This window comes from Asterias amurensis, chromosome 2 (genome assembly GCF_032118995.1).
Source record: "Asterias amurensis chromosome 2, ASM3211899v1".
Lineage (NCBI taxonomy): Eukaryota > Metazoa > Echinodermata > Asteroidea > Forcipulatida > Asteriidae > Asterias > Asterias amurensis.
This window is the reverse complement of record NC_092649.1, coordinates 932,129-946,723: the sequence shown is the minus strand read 5'-3', so window position 1 is coordinate 946,723 and position 14,595 is coordinate 932,129. Positions and strand designations below refer to the sequence as shown.

Here is a 14,595-nt window from a genome sequence, read left to right as displayed (position 1 = left end):
ATTTAACAACATCGTTGTAGAATTCAACACGATTGTGTCGTTTCAGACGTCGGGTTGCAAGTCTACAAAACCCTGACCTGAACTCTCTCTTACGAATCGTCTGATTGGAGGAAGTTTGAGCGGCGACCGTGTGTCAACCACAGGACAGTGTTTCGCAGATGGTTTTCCGGATTGGTTCACCCATTGCCCCTTGCCCGCCCACCCGGCATTCGATCCGCCCTTTTTGGTCGGGTTACTTTCGTGTTGTGCTAAGCATGGTTCTTCGGAGTGGTTCATTCATTGCCGCGCAGGGGGTCGAAGAGGCTGGGTGCCAGGACAAAACCGAAACAAATCTCACGAATTTGCATTGAATGAATGAAGTAACTCAATTTGATGTTTCGCAGGCGACCATATGTCAACCAGTGGTCGATGTTGTTACCATACTTCCTAGAAATCTTTCTGACAGGTGACTCAATTTGTTGAAAAGATTAAATGGAGATAAAAAAGCATCGACTTCCAAACGGCATGAGAAATGGACAAAGACGGGATCAAACGGAAGCTTTATAATTTTGGAAACATTGGGTAACTATAGGGCTATAGGCTGGAAGGAGCCTGTGGGAATTAATAACATTTTGGGGTTGGGAGGTCAGTGTATTGTGAGTGATGTGTTGTCTGGTTTTGAGACAGGCCAGTTGTTGCTTGGTGAAGGAGGTCGCCGTGGGGATCACATTAGGGGTGGCGACCTCGGACTTCCAATAATCTCCGACGCTCTTACCCCCCCCCCCCAACAAAAAGCGGTGGTAAACAAACAGTAGATAGATTTTGTTCCGAAAACTCGCTTTATTTAGTACTGTAACAACTTAACGATATGTATCGTGGGACGTGGCGCTCCATAAATCGCGATGCACAAGTAAAGGGCTCAAGATTCTAAAATCGTAGCGTTATTGGAAATAAAGCAAACAATAATTCAACGAAAGCAACCAATCATTTAATGTGTTTATTTTAAATACAATTTTGCAGATTTTATAACGTTGAACCTTTTGCTACCATCAGTTCCAACACGATTGAACCTGTGGACCGCCAACCAGTGCGTTTTTTTTGTATAAGGTGTTTTCTTTCTTCCCTTTCAGTCGGATAAACTCTGCGGATATTGGCTGTGACTATTCAAGCCTTTTTAGTTGGATTTCTCCTCTGCTATTTAGTACCAATGATTATTGTTGAGGAGGATATTATACCAGTCTCTTACGAGCCTTTGGTCGAGTAACTCGGCGCGTTTGTTGACGGTGACTATGGATTTGTTCATGGAGGTACCTATGATTTGTTGAGAAGGGAACCAAAATACCACTGATGCCAAATTCATCAGGTTAGAAAAACGTTTTGGTCTGATCATAGTTGCTCTATGGTCTGATTGGCTCTTCCACAAAGACCTCCTGATTGGTCACCAATGTGAAGACACTTGCGTGCACGTGAATTATACCCAATGCGCTCCGTACAAGAAAATACTGTGTAATTATAAGTGTGTTATATTTTTAGTCCACTAGGTACATGTAATTACCCTTACTATTTGGCTTAGCGGGGAAATACTCAGTGCAGTTGAGAATAATAAAATTGATACAATGACATAGCCCATTGAATGAAAACTATGCTCAAATGTTGGGGACAAAATAATCAATTTATGCGGATAATGCGTTTACTTTGTCTTCATCCAGGATAGATTGACATGACCTCATATATATCCTTTGGTAAATGTCTCATATTTCAATCTTCAATCTTATTTCAATCTTTAGCATAAATAACTAGACCAACAAGGTAACACACAATTGAACAACTATCTTGTGTTACCCACACCCCTGTAACACTACCATTTTTGTTACACTAATCAACAGTTTACAAATCTAAAAGAGCGAAATGAAGAGAAAAAAAAAAAAAAAAAAAAAAAAAAACTAAAATAATATGGGCCTACAACATTACATCCACAACTAACCTTTTAACATCGACTTCAAGAAACATTCATTATATCAACAAGTCGCTCCCTTATGGGGAATTACCAAAACTATACACCAAAACATCAACAAACAAACAAGTCGAAATAAGTATACATAGGCATGGATAAAGAGAAACAAATGGCAAAACACTGATATATAGTTTCTTGAGACACAAAGAAAAGGACAAAAAAGACTAAAAGAAAAACAACCCAAATAATAAAAGTATAGTAATCTTATGAATGTTATATGAATCTTTAAAGCTTTCCCAATCCAATTATACAAAGTTATTTTAACCTCTGTCCCTCCGAATACGTCTCTCTTAATATGTGTGCTAAGGTACGTCATCAATCTAACCCAAAACGAGACTGTGGCAGATGTGCGCCATAGCCTCATTTTGGGTTAGAATTATGACGTCATGCATAAATATTAAGAGAGGCGTATAACACCCTCACCCCACATTGCATTTCGAAATATTTGTGAAAAGGATTTTCATCATCTAGCGGGGTGCCGCGCGAAGCGCGGCATCCCGCTAGTTTACTATGAAATGAAGTAATGTGATAGACAGTGGACACTACTGGTTACTTTCAAAGACCAGTCTTCACAGTTGGTGTATCTCAACATATGCATAAAATAACAAACCTGTGAAAGTTTGACCTCAATAGGTTGTCGAAGTTTCAAGATAATAATGAAAGAAAAAAACCCTTGTCACACGAAGTTGTGTGCAAATAGATGGTTGATGTCGAGACCTCAAATTCTAAACCTGAGGTCTCGAAATCAAATTCGTGGAAAATTACTTCCTTCTCAAAAAATACGTTACTTCAGAGGGAGCCGTTTCTCGCAATGTTTTATACTGTCAACCTCTCCCTATTAATCCTTAACAAGTAAGGTTTATGCCATTAATCATTTGAGTAATTACCAACAGTGTCCACTGCCTTTAATGATTTAATATGAAATGAAAGAAGGTTAGTCATTTATTATGAAACGAGGTGAGATTAACAAGTATTTTCTTTTTAAATCCTTCAACTTTAATTGAACCTTAAATGGTTTAAGATCATGGTCGGACACTTTTCTAGAGTAGAGTATTGTAAATATATGGTGAGTTCTTTTCTTTCTCACTATTAAAATTACTGTTCTATCTCATCTCCAACCGCCGTCTCTCCATTTCTTTTCCATCCAGAGCAAAGAGCCAATCAAAGCACACGCAACTCACATTACCATCCTGTCCCTTACGATATATTATTGTAAGGTTTTACTGGTCTTAAAGCTTGCTGTAGGACGGTGTGGTTACCAAATCTGGTGTTATATCAGCTAGAGATGCACAACCTGGAAAATCAAACACAGTTTAGGTTTTGTTAATAATTGTTGTTTCGACCCTTCAGAGATGTGTGTTAGCAATGTATACTCAGTACTTTCCCAAGTTGTGTGAAAGTATTCACTTGCATATTACTCGGGTGGGATTTGAACCATCGACCTTTGCAGTTCTAGAGCAGTGTCTTACCAACTAGACCATCGAGATTGTCGGTAGCTTGAGGTAGTAGTTAAAAGTACGGTCCGTTTTACATTTTTTTAAAGGTCAACCCATAGGCAACTTTTGCATCATGAGTGAAGCTTCACTTATATTCTATACTTTAAAATGAGCAGATTTATGGTGACTAGGAGCTGGTAGGGTTATAACAGGACAGTGAAGCAAAAAGAAAAGACTAGACTTGGTCGGTGCTGGTCCCCCCCCCCCCCCCCCCCCCGCCTATGGTTTCAAACCTGTTATGTGTTGTAAAGAGAACAATTATTCGATTGATCAGACATTCTGATTAAATTAACATGAACATCTCCCACTGAACAACCAGTAAAAAGCTATTCCTGTCATTCTTTTTGTTGTAGTTTGTTGCGGAAGGTAGGGGAGTGGTTGGAGGAAGTTGGTTGTTTGCAAACTGCCTACCAAACAAAATAGTCTTTGACAAAGATATGTATATTTGGTTTGTGGTAACACCATGTGTGTGTGTCTACTTGCCAGGTAGAGTTTGTTCTTGGAGAACTGTCTACCGCGGAGTAGATGTTCGGGGATTCGGGAGACTTATCAGTTCTGAAAAGAACTGTCCTGATTTTTGAACTATTACCAGGTCGGATGATAGGCTGGGACTACTACTTAAGCTTATAAGATTGTGATTAACTGTACTACCGCGGAGTCGGTTCTTAAATTGGTCTCAACGTTTCGACTAGCTTGCTCTAGTCATCAACAGGATTAGGAGACTTGATAAAGATAGTTGAATGGGCTTACGTTTCAACCATACATGTTAACAAAAGCAGCCGGGTGGAAAAGGATCAATGAAGGGGAGACTAAAATGACAAGTAAAATTGCAATACCTGATAGCGCCATAGCTGTGCTGAATTCTTCTTTCAGAATACCAAGAACCTTTTTGACTCCTGCTTCTCCCTGACAAACACAAAATAGTATGTGGTGTATATCACATCATGTCTTGTGTGGTAACAGCGTGAAACACCATCTAGTGGTGGTTGTAACTTGACTTGATATTATTACAACTCGACCGCGGTATACTAACTTCATAATCATGATGTAAAGCAAAGTGTACCATATTAAAATGGGGTGTTTTTTCAAGAACCAGTGGTAGACCCACTCGTCTTCGGGAGCTACTATACCATGAAGTTTCAAATCTAACTTGTTTATTGGCACTTTTTCCTATTTTGGGCGATTTAAATGTTGAAAATAATTATTTTTATTTGAAAGCTCACTTGGTTGTGAGAAAGTTTGAATTTGTGTTGTTTTTTGAATTTTTTGTTTTGCTCGGTGCACGGTATTAAAGAGCGTGGACACCTTTGGTAATTGTCAACGACTAGTTTTCACAATTGGTGTATCTCAACATATGCTTAAAAAAAAACCTCTGAAAATTTGAGCTGAATCACCTTTTTCACACGAATGTTTGGTGCTTTCAGATGCTTGATTTGGAGACCTCAAATTCTAAATCTGAGGTCTCGAAATCAAATTCGTCGAAAATTACTCCTTTCCCGAAAACTGTGTTACTTCAGAGTGAGCCGTTTTCATATTGTTTTATACTATCAACATTACTCATTGCCATGTAAAGTTTTATGCTAATAATTATTTTGAGTAATTACCAATAGTGTCCACTGCCTTTAAGTAACTATATAGACAATAATCTTTCGACACGGCACAAACTGGAAATCTTTGCATTGTTCAGATCTGTGTACATGTACAGAAAGCCACTAGGACCGCAAATTGTCGAGATGTTTTTTCTTCTCACAGAATTAAGAAACAACCTACATCATAAGCGAGACCCCAGATCGCCGGCCGGCCGATGAAGACGGCCCTGGCCCCGAGGGCGAGAGCTTTGAGTACATCTGTTCCGTTACGTACTCCTCCATCTAAATAGACCTCAACATTAGAACCCCGTACAGCATCCACAACCTCAGATAGTGCGTCTATCTGTTGGAAGATCAAGCATGGAATAGTTGCTAGGCATACGATTGGTCAATTCTTGGTGTATCCTAACATACTCATAAAATACAACATTTGTGAACATAGACCTAATGAAAGAAAAAGCACTCTCGTTGCACAAATTTGCTGTGCTTTTAGATGCCTAGTAAAAAGGTGGCTTCAGGCCTGTGGAGTCTGTTAATATTTGAGTGAGACATTACTTCTTTCTCAAAGTTATATCAGAGGGAGACGTTTCTCACAATGTTTTTAACTATCAACAGCTCTCCATTGCTCGTTATACCAAGTAATTGTTTATGCTAGCAATTATTTTGATTAATTAAATAGTACATGCCTTCAAATCAATGGTAATTATTTAGACGATCATATACAACCAGTGCCAGGATTGGTTTTACTTCGATTGAACATTGTATGCTTTGCATGTGTTTGGAGGCATTTTTTTTTGTCCTCCCGAAGACTTTGTACACAACATTCCTTTTTGAGCATCCCCGTCTTTAGAATTTCCCGTGGGGGCATTTCGTGTCCCCTTTTCGGTTTTGTACTCGATCTCCACATTTGCTCCATGGTATCAATGAGGTAGTGATTATGAAATCACTTACTGTAGCACACACACCATCAAGTTGCCGGCCGCCGTGGTTGGATACCAATATACCAGCTGCTCCATGGCTCACAGCCATCCGTGCGTCTGCGGCTGAATGAAACGAAAAATGGACTGTGTAGTTAATGACAAATACAATAGTTATATTTTAGTAGCTCTTCCAATTCAAATAATAATGGATTCTTAATAGGCCTAGTGCTAAAATCCGTCACTCAGTTAAGCTGATGGCGCTTGTACATCTGGGCCATTTAACATCTGAGCTCCCTGTGAGGAGTATACAGCCCGTGCTCATAGCGCACTAGCTAAATTAATCACAAGAACCATCTCTGCTCTCACTGGTCATCATAGGAAATAATTTCTGCATGGTCATAGGACATGTGTCTTTCAGATAATGTTTATGCAACACAAGTGTAAATCTATTTGGTTATGTGTGCGTCATTTTATCAGCTTTAATGGCGTTTTGTGTGAAAGAAGCACTTTGTCTGACTGAAAGATTATATTACTTTTTCCAATTTATAGATGAAAAATGAAGCACAAACTTAAAAAAATCAGTAAAGTGTCACCACTACACTTTGGAGTTTGTGCTCCATTTTTTCATTCATAAGTTGAAATTGGTAAAAAAAAAATGAACATCTTTACTAAAGTTTTAATGGAGATTCCTATTGATTCTATTCAATAAGATGTTTTGATTGTTAACGATTTCCTCACCCGTGAGTATTCCCTTCAAAATGAGCGGTAGTGATGTAAACTCCTTTAACCACGTGATGTCCTTCCAGCAAAATGAAGGGTCGTATACCCTGACGACGTCTTTGTCGTCGAGGTTTTCTGGAATCTTAATGTTAGCATACCTGCTCACAGATGTCGGAAAAGAGACGGGGGATTTGAGACATTGCATGGTGTGGTATCAAAATATATTTGGTTTGCAGTCACCATTTATTTACTTGATATGTACTTAAAGGCAGTGGACACTATTGATAATTAGTGCTCAAAATAATGATTAGCATAAAACGTTATTTGGTAACGAGTAATGGGGAGAGGTTGATGGTATAAAACATTGTGAGAAACGGCTCCCTCTTAAAGACTGTGGACACTATTGGTAATTGTCAAAGACCAGCCTTCTCACTTGGTGCATCTAAACATATGCATAAAATAACAAACATGTGAAAATTTGAGCTCATTCGGTCGTCGAAGTTGCGAGATATGAATGAAATAAAAAATACCCTTGTCACACGAAGTTGTGTGCTTTCAGATGCTTGATATGAAGACCTCAAATTCTAAACTTGAGGTCTCGAAATCAAACTCGTGGAAATACTTCTTTCTCGAAAACTAGGTCACTTCAGAGGGAGCAGTTTCTCACAATGTTTTATACTATCAACCTCTCCCCATTACTCGTTACCAAGTGAGGTTTTATGCTGATGAAGGGTGTTTTTCCTTCACTATTATCTCGCAACTTTGACGACCGATTGAGCTCAACTTTTCACAGGTTTGTTATTTTATGCATATATGTTTAGATACACCAGGTGAGAAGACTAGTCTTTGACAATTACCAATAGTGTCCTGATAGTCTTGAAGAACCCACTCTGCGGTAGTTAATCACAGTCCCATCGTTCCACACTCAGCGAGAGTATTAGTCCGGTCGATTTTCTACCTTCTGCCCAGGTAGTAGTTAAATAGCAGAACAGTTCTTTTCAGAAGTCTCCCAAATTCCAAAATTCTCCTCCGCGGTAGCAGGATTAAAGCAAGTTATATTAGACATTTTCTCAAAAGAACACTGCGATTTTTTGTATTGTGTGTTATAAAATAAATCCAATTTGACTTCGCAGAGAGACAGTAAAGTAAACAAAACTGAAGTAGCCTATATTATACATTTACCTTAAATGTGAAGGCATTATGGGATGAGACGAAAGCCTTTTGCCACGTATCGGTTGGTCAACCGTTACAACCAGTCCCCTGTACCGACCCGTGGCTTCTACACGCCGAACCACACTCATCGTCATCTCTCGATCAGCGAAGACATTGAGTTGCATGAAGAGTGGTGTTTCCACTGGCACTGATGCGGCCACGTCCTCCAGGGAAGTGTTGGCCCAAACACTGAGGATGAATGCTGACCCTGAGCTTGCTGCGCCTGCAGACAGGCAGGAAGAGACGAGGAGTGGACAACAACCGAGTCGAGAGATATTAAATGCTTCTGTCGGCCAGGCTACAGCCAAGTTGATAGGAACATGTGGCAGAAAAAAATCCTACTCCTCGTTTTGTTTTCTTCAAAAAATCTTAACAAAACGTTCGTAAAAATTGTCACTATTTTGTGTGTTTGTTCGTTTGTAGGTGTGTTTGTGTGTTTGTGTGTCTGGTGGGTGTTTGTTGGTGTGTTTGTTTCGTTTGTGGGTGTTTTGTTGGTGTGTTTGTCTGTTGATTTTTGTAAAAGAAATACGTAACACGGTTATAAGTATAGGTCGTACCAAAGTAACTCGATGGAAAATAAGCAACATATTAAGCATAATATCTTGCATACCTTTCGCTGTTGCAATTTCTCCATCTTTGTGAACGACTGCATGGCAAGCAGAGGGGGAGACCCCTACCGGAAATTCAAGGTCATGACCCAATATACTGGAGCGGATGTCGCGGTTGGACACGTCACGCAGACACCTTGGTCGAAGACGATACCTGGACAGTCAGATACAAAATGTACGCAGAAAGTATTGACGGATTTCCCGTTCTTAAGTCCCCCACCCACACCTAAATCCGCACCCTAACCCCACCCAATCCGCACCCTAGCCCCCACCCTGCGGGGTATGTCGATCGCTTGATAAGTTATCGGTACGCTCGTAGGAAATACTAAAATGGCTAGTTTTCCAAACCATGTATTTTCCTAAGAGGCGCCACTTGCCTCCCAAAAAATGTTGTCATTTTGACACCCTACACCCTGCTACCCCTACAAAAATCAATTTAAAATGACATTGTAGAATAAATAATAAATAAGCAAACACTGGATGTATAAACCACTTATTATTGTCGACACCGGGATCCATCTACTTAGTTTTCGTTCAGAATGTAGACCACCTCACATAATATTATGAACTTATAATAATATGTTTTCAGGTTGTACTTGGTAACATAAGTTGATTAAAGCATGGATGTCCTCCATGATTAAAGGCAGTGGACACTTGGTAACTACTCAAAATAATTATTAGCATAAAACCTTACTTGGTAACGAGTAATGGGGAGAGGTTGATAGTATACAACACTTTGAGAATTGGCTCCCTCTGAAGTAACTTAGTTTTCGAGAAAGAAGTAATTTGATTTCGAGACCTCAGAGTTAGAATTTGTCTCGAAATCAAACATCTGAAAGCACCCAACTTCGTGTGTTTTTTCTTCATTATTATCTCTCAACTTCGACGACCGATTGAGCTCAAATTTTCACAGGTTTGTTATAGTATGCATATGTTGAGATACAGCAAGTGAGAAGACTGGTCCTTGACAATTACCAATAATGTCTTTAACTTGGGCGATTTGCTTGAAATAACTTGACCCTTATCATCCAAAAATTAAACAATGCACCACTTCCCATCAGTTTGGAAACACATAAATTACTTTCTTCAAAATGTTCGTGTAGTCAAAACATGTGGAGTGTACAAGACCAGGCATTAAAAATCGGAGTATTTGAGCTGCCTCTCTGTTGCCAACCCTTCTCAACAAACAAATAAACAATTATATATTTATAAACTTATCGGTCGATGACACGGGCAACACTGTAGGTTTGTGTTTTGGAAAATATTTACCTTTTAAAAGCCTTGACGTTGTCTGCGTGTGTCTGCCCATCATTGGCTCCAACAGTGAAGTATTCACACCATGGCGAACTCAGATTTCGCCTCAGATAATGTTCAAAATCAGCAATGCACACTGGTTGATAAGTCATTCTGTCCCATGCAGACTTGCAGCAGAAACATGTGTCAGGGGAAAAAAGAGGAAAAAAGCTATTGATGAGAAATCCTCTCGGTGCCTTGCTGTTTCTGTTTCTAACTTTCTGTAGTTTTTCAAATTATTTTATTACTATTAATTTGTTGTTGCTAAATAGCTGCAATTCAGTAATAATAATAATATAGAAATGTTTGCGGTAACATCTCTAATTGAGTTGGGGTGGTTCTAAATAAGAACCGTTGGTTTCAACTCGACGTTTCAAACTTGACTTTTGCGTGTTATCACATGCGGCACCTGGATATGATGCTGGAACACACGACATTCAAAAGTCGCATGTGATTACAATGCGAAATTCATAACATTTATTGTTATCATTTCGATATGGGCCTGTATCAAGGTCAACCAAACCATTATTCGTCTTTGACCCTTCCCGAACAAAGTGCACGCTACGCTAAGTTCAGTATAGACAGCATTGACATAAATAGTCAATAATGGGTACTTGCGTTCGTTTAGCTTCCCTGGGTCTTCTCCGCTGTGCTCACTCGGGGGAGCCCCTGACAAGAGCTAAACGAACGACCACTCACCGCTCTCGTAGTGACGTCATGCACCTGGGGCCAGCCCCAAGTGACCCACTCCACAAGCAGGGCACTGGGGGCTGACCCAGGTGAGCCCCTGGAATGACGTCAAAGCTATTCGAACGCACCGGGGCAGACCGTGGATGACCCGGGAAACTAAACGAACGCACCCAATGATTATGTGTTGTACATTGGCACACTGTTCAATCAAATATAGAATCCGATTACTGATGATGCTTTAGTCTCAATGACGACTTTGGCCATCTTCTTCTGGGTATTCTGAAATCCGGGTACCAAGTCCTAACATCCGAGTACCAAGTACTCTCCGGGTACCAAGTACCAAGTACTCTCCGGGTACCAAGTACCAAGTACTCTCCGGGTACCAAGTACCAACTACTCTATGGGTACCAAGTACCAACTACTCTCCGGGTACCATGTACCAAGTACTCTCCGGGTACCAAGTACCAAGTACTCTCCGAATACCAAGTACCAAGTACTCTCTGGGTACCAAGTACCAAGTACTCTCGGGGTACCAAGTACCAAGTACTCTCCGGGTACCAAGTACCAAGTACTCTCCGGGTACCAAGTACCAAGTACTCTCCGGGTACCAAGTACCAAGTACTCTCCGGGTACCAAGTACCAAGTACTCTCCGGGTACCAAGTACTCTCCGGGTACCAAGTACCAAGTACTCTCCGGGTACCAAGTACCAAGTACTCTCCGGGTACCAAGTACCAAGTACTCTCCGGGTACCAAGTACCAAGTACTCTCCGGGTGCCAAGTACCAAGTACTCTCCGGGTACCAAGTACCAAGTACTCTCTGGGTACCAAGTACCAAGTACTCTCCGGGTACCAAGTACTCTCCGGGTATCAAGTACCAACAGTTGGAATGCAATTCGTATTCTTTTCTGAAAAAGCATGAACTAAATTTGAGGCCGTTTTAAATGACGCCCCCCCCCCCGCACCACCCACGGTAAACATTGCCGTAGTTGCCGTTGATAATGCTTTACTTTTGCATGCGGCCTACAGCATCGATCTTTCCTGCTGTTCTGCAAATCCACTTGTGGGGCCCGTCAGTTTAAAAAACAAAAACGTTGTGGGGACATTAACTTTGTACCCACATCTCTGTGTACGCCCGAACATCGAGACCGACGGAGTGTGTTAGTTCCAGAATTTGTGAACGATCTTCTTCGTCAATATAAAAAGTTCCTACCTTTTGCTGCTGTCTGACACCGATATAAGTCCTATCTTCGACGTTGGTGAAGTTTAGAAAAATGAATAATGTGGTCGCGGTATACGATACGCTTAGTGATTGTGAGATTACAATAAATGTGCATGTATGCATGCAAACAAACTGCCTTTTGAATTGACAAAATGCAGGGTGCTATACGGAGCAAAGGGCAACAGGTTGTTTTTTCGTTATTTTTTTCTTTTCCCCCTCGAAATAATGTTTCGTTTCAAAATAATAAACTGTGGCCGGGGGCGTGGGGGGGGGGACACAAGTGTTCCACTGTGCCCTGTAAGTAATTAACACCACATTCGACCAACACTCTGTTTTGGGTCATCACCATGGCACCGGTCAGTTTAAACTTAGTTTTATTGGTTTATGGTGGTTTTCTGTTTTATTCAAATTTCATCTTTTTTTCCTACAAAGCGCAATTAGAATAACAAATCAATTTACGTGCTAGTTAATCGTAGAAAAAACGATTAGTAGTGAACGAGCCTTAAAGGCAATGTACACGTTTGGTAATTGTCAAAGACCAGTGTTCTCACTTGGTGTATCCCATCATAAGCATAAAATAACAAGCCTGTGTAAATTTGAGCTCAATCAATCATCGAAGTTGCGTGAAAATGATGAAAGAAAAAACACCCTTGATGGACGAATTTGTGTGCTTTCAGATAGGATTAAAAGACTTCTAGCTAGAAGTCTTTTATTATTTTAGTGAGAAAATACCTCTTTCTCAAAGACTATGTTACTTCAGAGAGAGTCGTTTCCCACAATGTTTTATACCATCAACAGCAGCTCTCCAATGCTCTTTACCAAGTCAGTTTTTAAGTTAATAATTATTTGTTTTGAGTAATTACCAAACGTGTACCTTCCCTTTAATTTGAATCCCAAAATTAAAAATACTGGAAGTTACTTCTAGAAATAATTAAACCGAATTCAATCTAACTCAAAACTATTGACAATTTATTCTCGTGATTCTTCATAAACGATGAACAGCCATGTCAGGCCTTTTGGGAAACTATAGGTGGCAGCAGACTTACCAGGTGGGACCAGTGTTCTCAAAAGTGTCCCACTAGTGTTATGTGACTCTATATCACGAGCTGTTGTACAATTCTTGTTTTGGATTTTACCATGTTGATTCTGATTAAAAGTCTTTAAAAGAGATGGTTATTGTCTGACACTCAGGATTCAATGCTTTAACTGTTAAGATATCTTCGCAATTTTTCTGATCGCCTGACACCTTTGGTAATCCTCACTTGGTGTATCCCAAAATATGCATCATCAAATAACTAATCTGAAGAAATTTTGGCTCCTATGGTCATCGAAGTTGGAAGAAAATAATGAAGAAAACAATACCACGTGTTGCACAAAATTTGTATGCTTTAAGTTGCTTTAAGATACATGAGAAAGGCTTCAGACTTGAAGTCTTTCTTAGATTCAACAACGTTTGTTATACCTCTGTACACATTGTGAAGTTTGATTGTTCGAGAACAAATCATGTGACGCGCAACAAAAACGCATGTTACATATACATGGCTAGGCGGGCCGGGTAACATGAAAAGTGATGTACACCAGTCTACATCACCTTGATCGTTCCCAGCGTTAGTCGATTTCTAGCGCTGTGTACGAAACAACCGCGGGTTCGAGGGAAGTGTTTCTTGTTCGTCTGCTTATTAAACAAATGAATAGTCCGTCGTAATAATGTTTGAAGATGACAACAGAACTTCAAGAAGAGGAATAACAATTATACAAAGGTATAACAAAACAATTGTTGCTCGTTGTGACTGGGGTCCATGGGTTCTTTGTACACCCTCGAGGGAAAATAGCACCCTCGGCTTCACCTCGGGTTCCATTTCCCCCCTCGGGTGTACAAAACGCCATGGACCCCATCACAGCATGCAACAATTGTATAGTGGACTACCCCACATGGAAGAGTTCGTAGTGATGACATTCCACTAGTTACAGGTAAGGTCCGGTTCAACTGGTGTTGGCGTAGGATCGTCCATTACCGACGATACGCTTTGTGGTATGACATCATAGGGTACGGGTACAACGAGATCAGGGTTTTCCCAAAGTCGGACTATTAGCTTAGAGTTATTTTCCACATACAGTGCCATAATAGTTGGTCAGTTCTTCTTATGAGTGTGTACTGTGTGACAGTCCCGTCCGCGCGCGTCCCGTCCGCGTGTGTCCCGTCCTGCTGTCCTCCACGGTCGACAACGTAATCTCCACACAGAAGTGTTGCCCTTTGGATAGGCAACACTACACGCAACAACCCAACTGGTGTTATTTTCTCACCAGTGTATGTCTGAAGTTACATACGGGTTGAATGTATGTCTGAAGTTCCATATGGGTTTAATGCAGTTCCAGCCTTGTTCCGATCCAACTTGTTAATGACCAATCGACCGACATACACTGACGAATCATCTTAATCTTCATCATCACCATTTTCTGTTATTTCCACTGATTTCATGTGTTAGGACGTATGCTTCCCATTCCATTGCTTTGGAGGGCCACGACTGTGTTGTTTGTCAGATGTCGAGACACGCTGAACGGACATGTCCCTTTTTGATTCATCGTTGAAACGACACCGATTTGGATACTGTCCCGCCCTTCTACAGGTCGCTGACGACACACTGGACGATCACGAAGTGCATCGCTATAATAATCTCCAATTCACAAGGTAGGCCTACATTGCAGCGACAGACTCGCCTTCCCGCTGATCATGTTTGTTGTAAGCGAAATCTCTCTGCAACGACGAGGGGTTAGAGCAGTGTATTTCCCCAAACACCAACCTATTCTTTGTAGGATTTGGTGCTTGTTTCTTCCGAAGTGAGTTTTCAACAGT

General features: G+C 40.6%; 1 protein-coding gene across 3 annotated transcripts; it reads right to left on the bottom strand.

Annotated features, from left to right (window-relative positions):
- Positions 1 to 21: 21 nt before the first annotated feature.
- Positions 22 to 13,809, bottom strand: LOC139950275 (2-Hydroxyacid oxidase 1-like). 3 transcript variants are annotated; one of them, XR_011787633.1, is made up of 10 exons: positions 11,733 to 11,910; positions 9,808 to 9,959; positions 8,541 to 8,692; positions 7,901 to 8,153; positions 6,737 to 6,876; positions 6,030 to 6,121; positions 5,260 to 5,421; positions 4,326 to 4,395; positions 1,017 to 3,287; positions 22 to 580 (listed from the first exon to the last, which is right to left on the bottom strand). XR_011787633.1 is itself a non-coding variant. In XM_071948909.1 (9 exons), exons 1-9 carry the CDS (start codon positions 13,696 to 13,698, stop codon positions 3,223 to 3,225), a joined length of 1,116 nt encoding a protein of 371 aa, XP_071805010.1. In that variant the 5' UTR covers positions 13,699 to 13,809; the 3' UTR covers positions 946 to 3,222. The 3 variants fall into 3 exon arrangements, 2 of the variants coding, with proteins under 2 accessions (XP_071805010.1, XP_071805000.1); XM_071948909.1 differs by lacking the exons at positions 22 to 580; positions 11,733 to 11,910 and adding an exon at positions 13,669 to 13,809 and having other exon boundaries at positions 946 to 3,287; XM_071948899.1 differs by lacking the exon at positions 22 to 580 and having other exon boundaries at positions 946 to 3,287.
- Between the last annotated feature and the right edge of the window lie 786 nt (positions 13,810 to 14,595).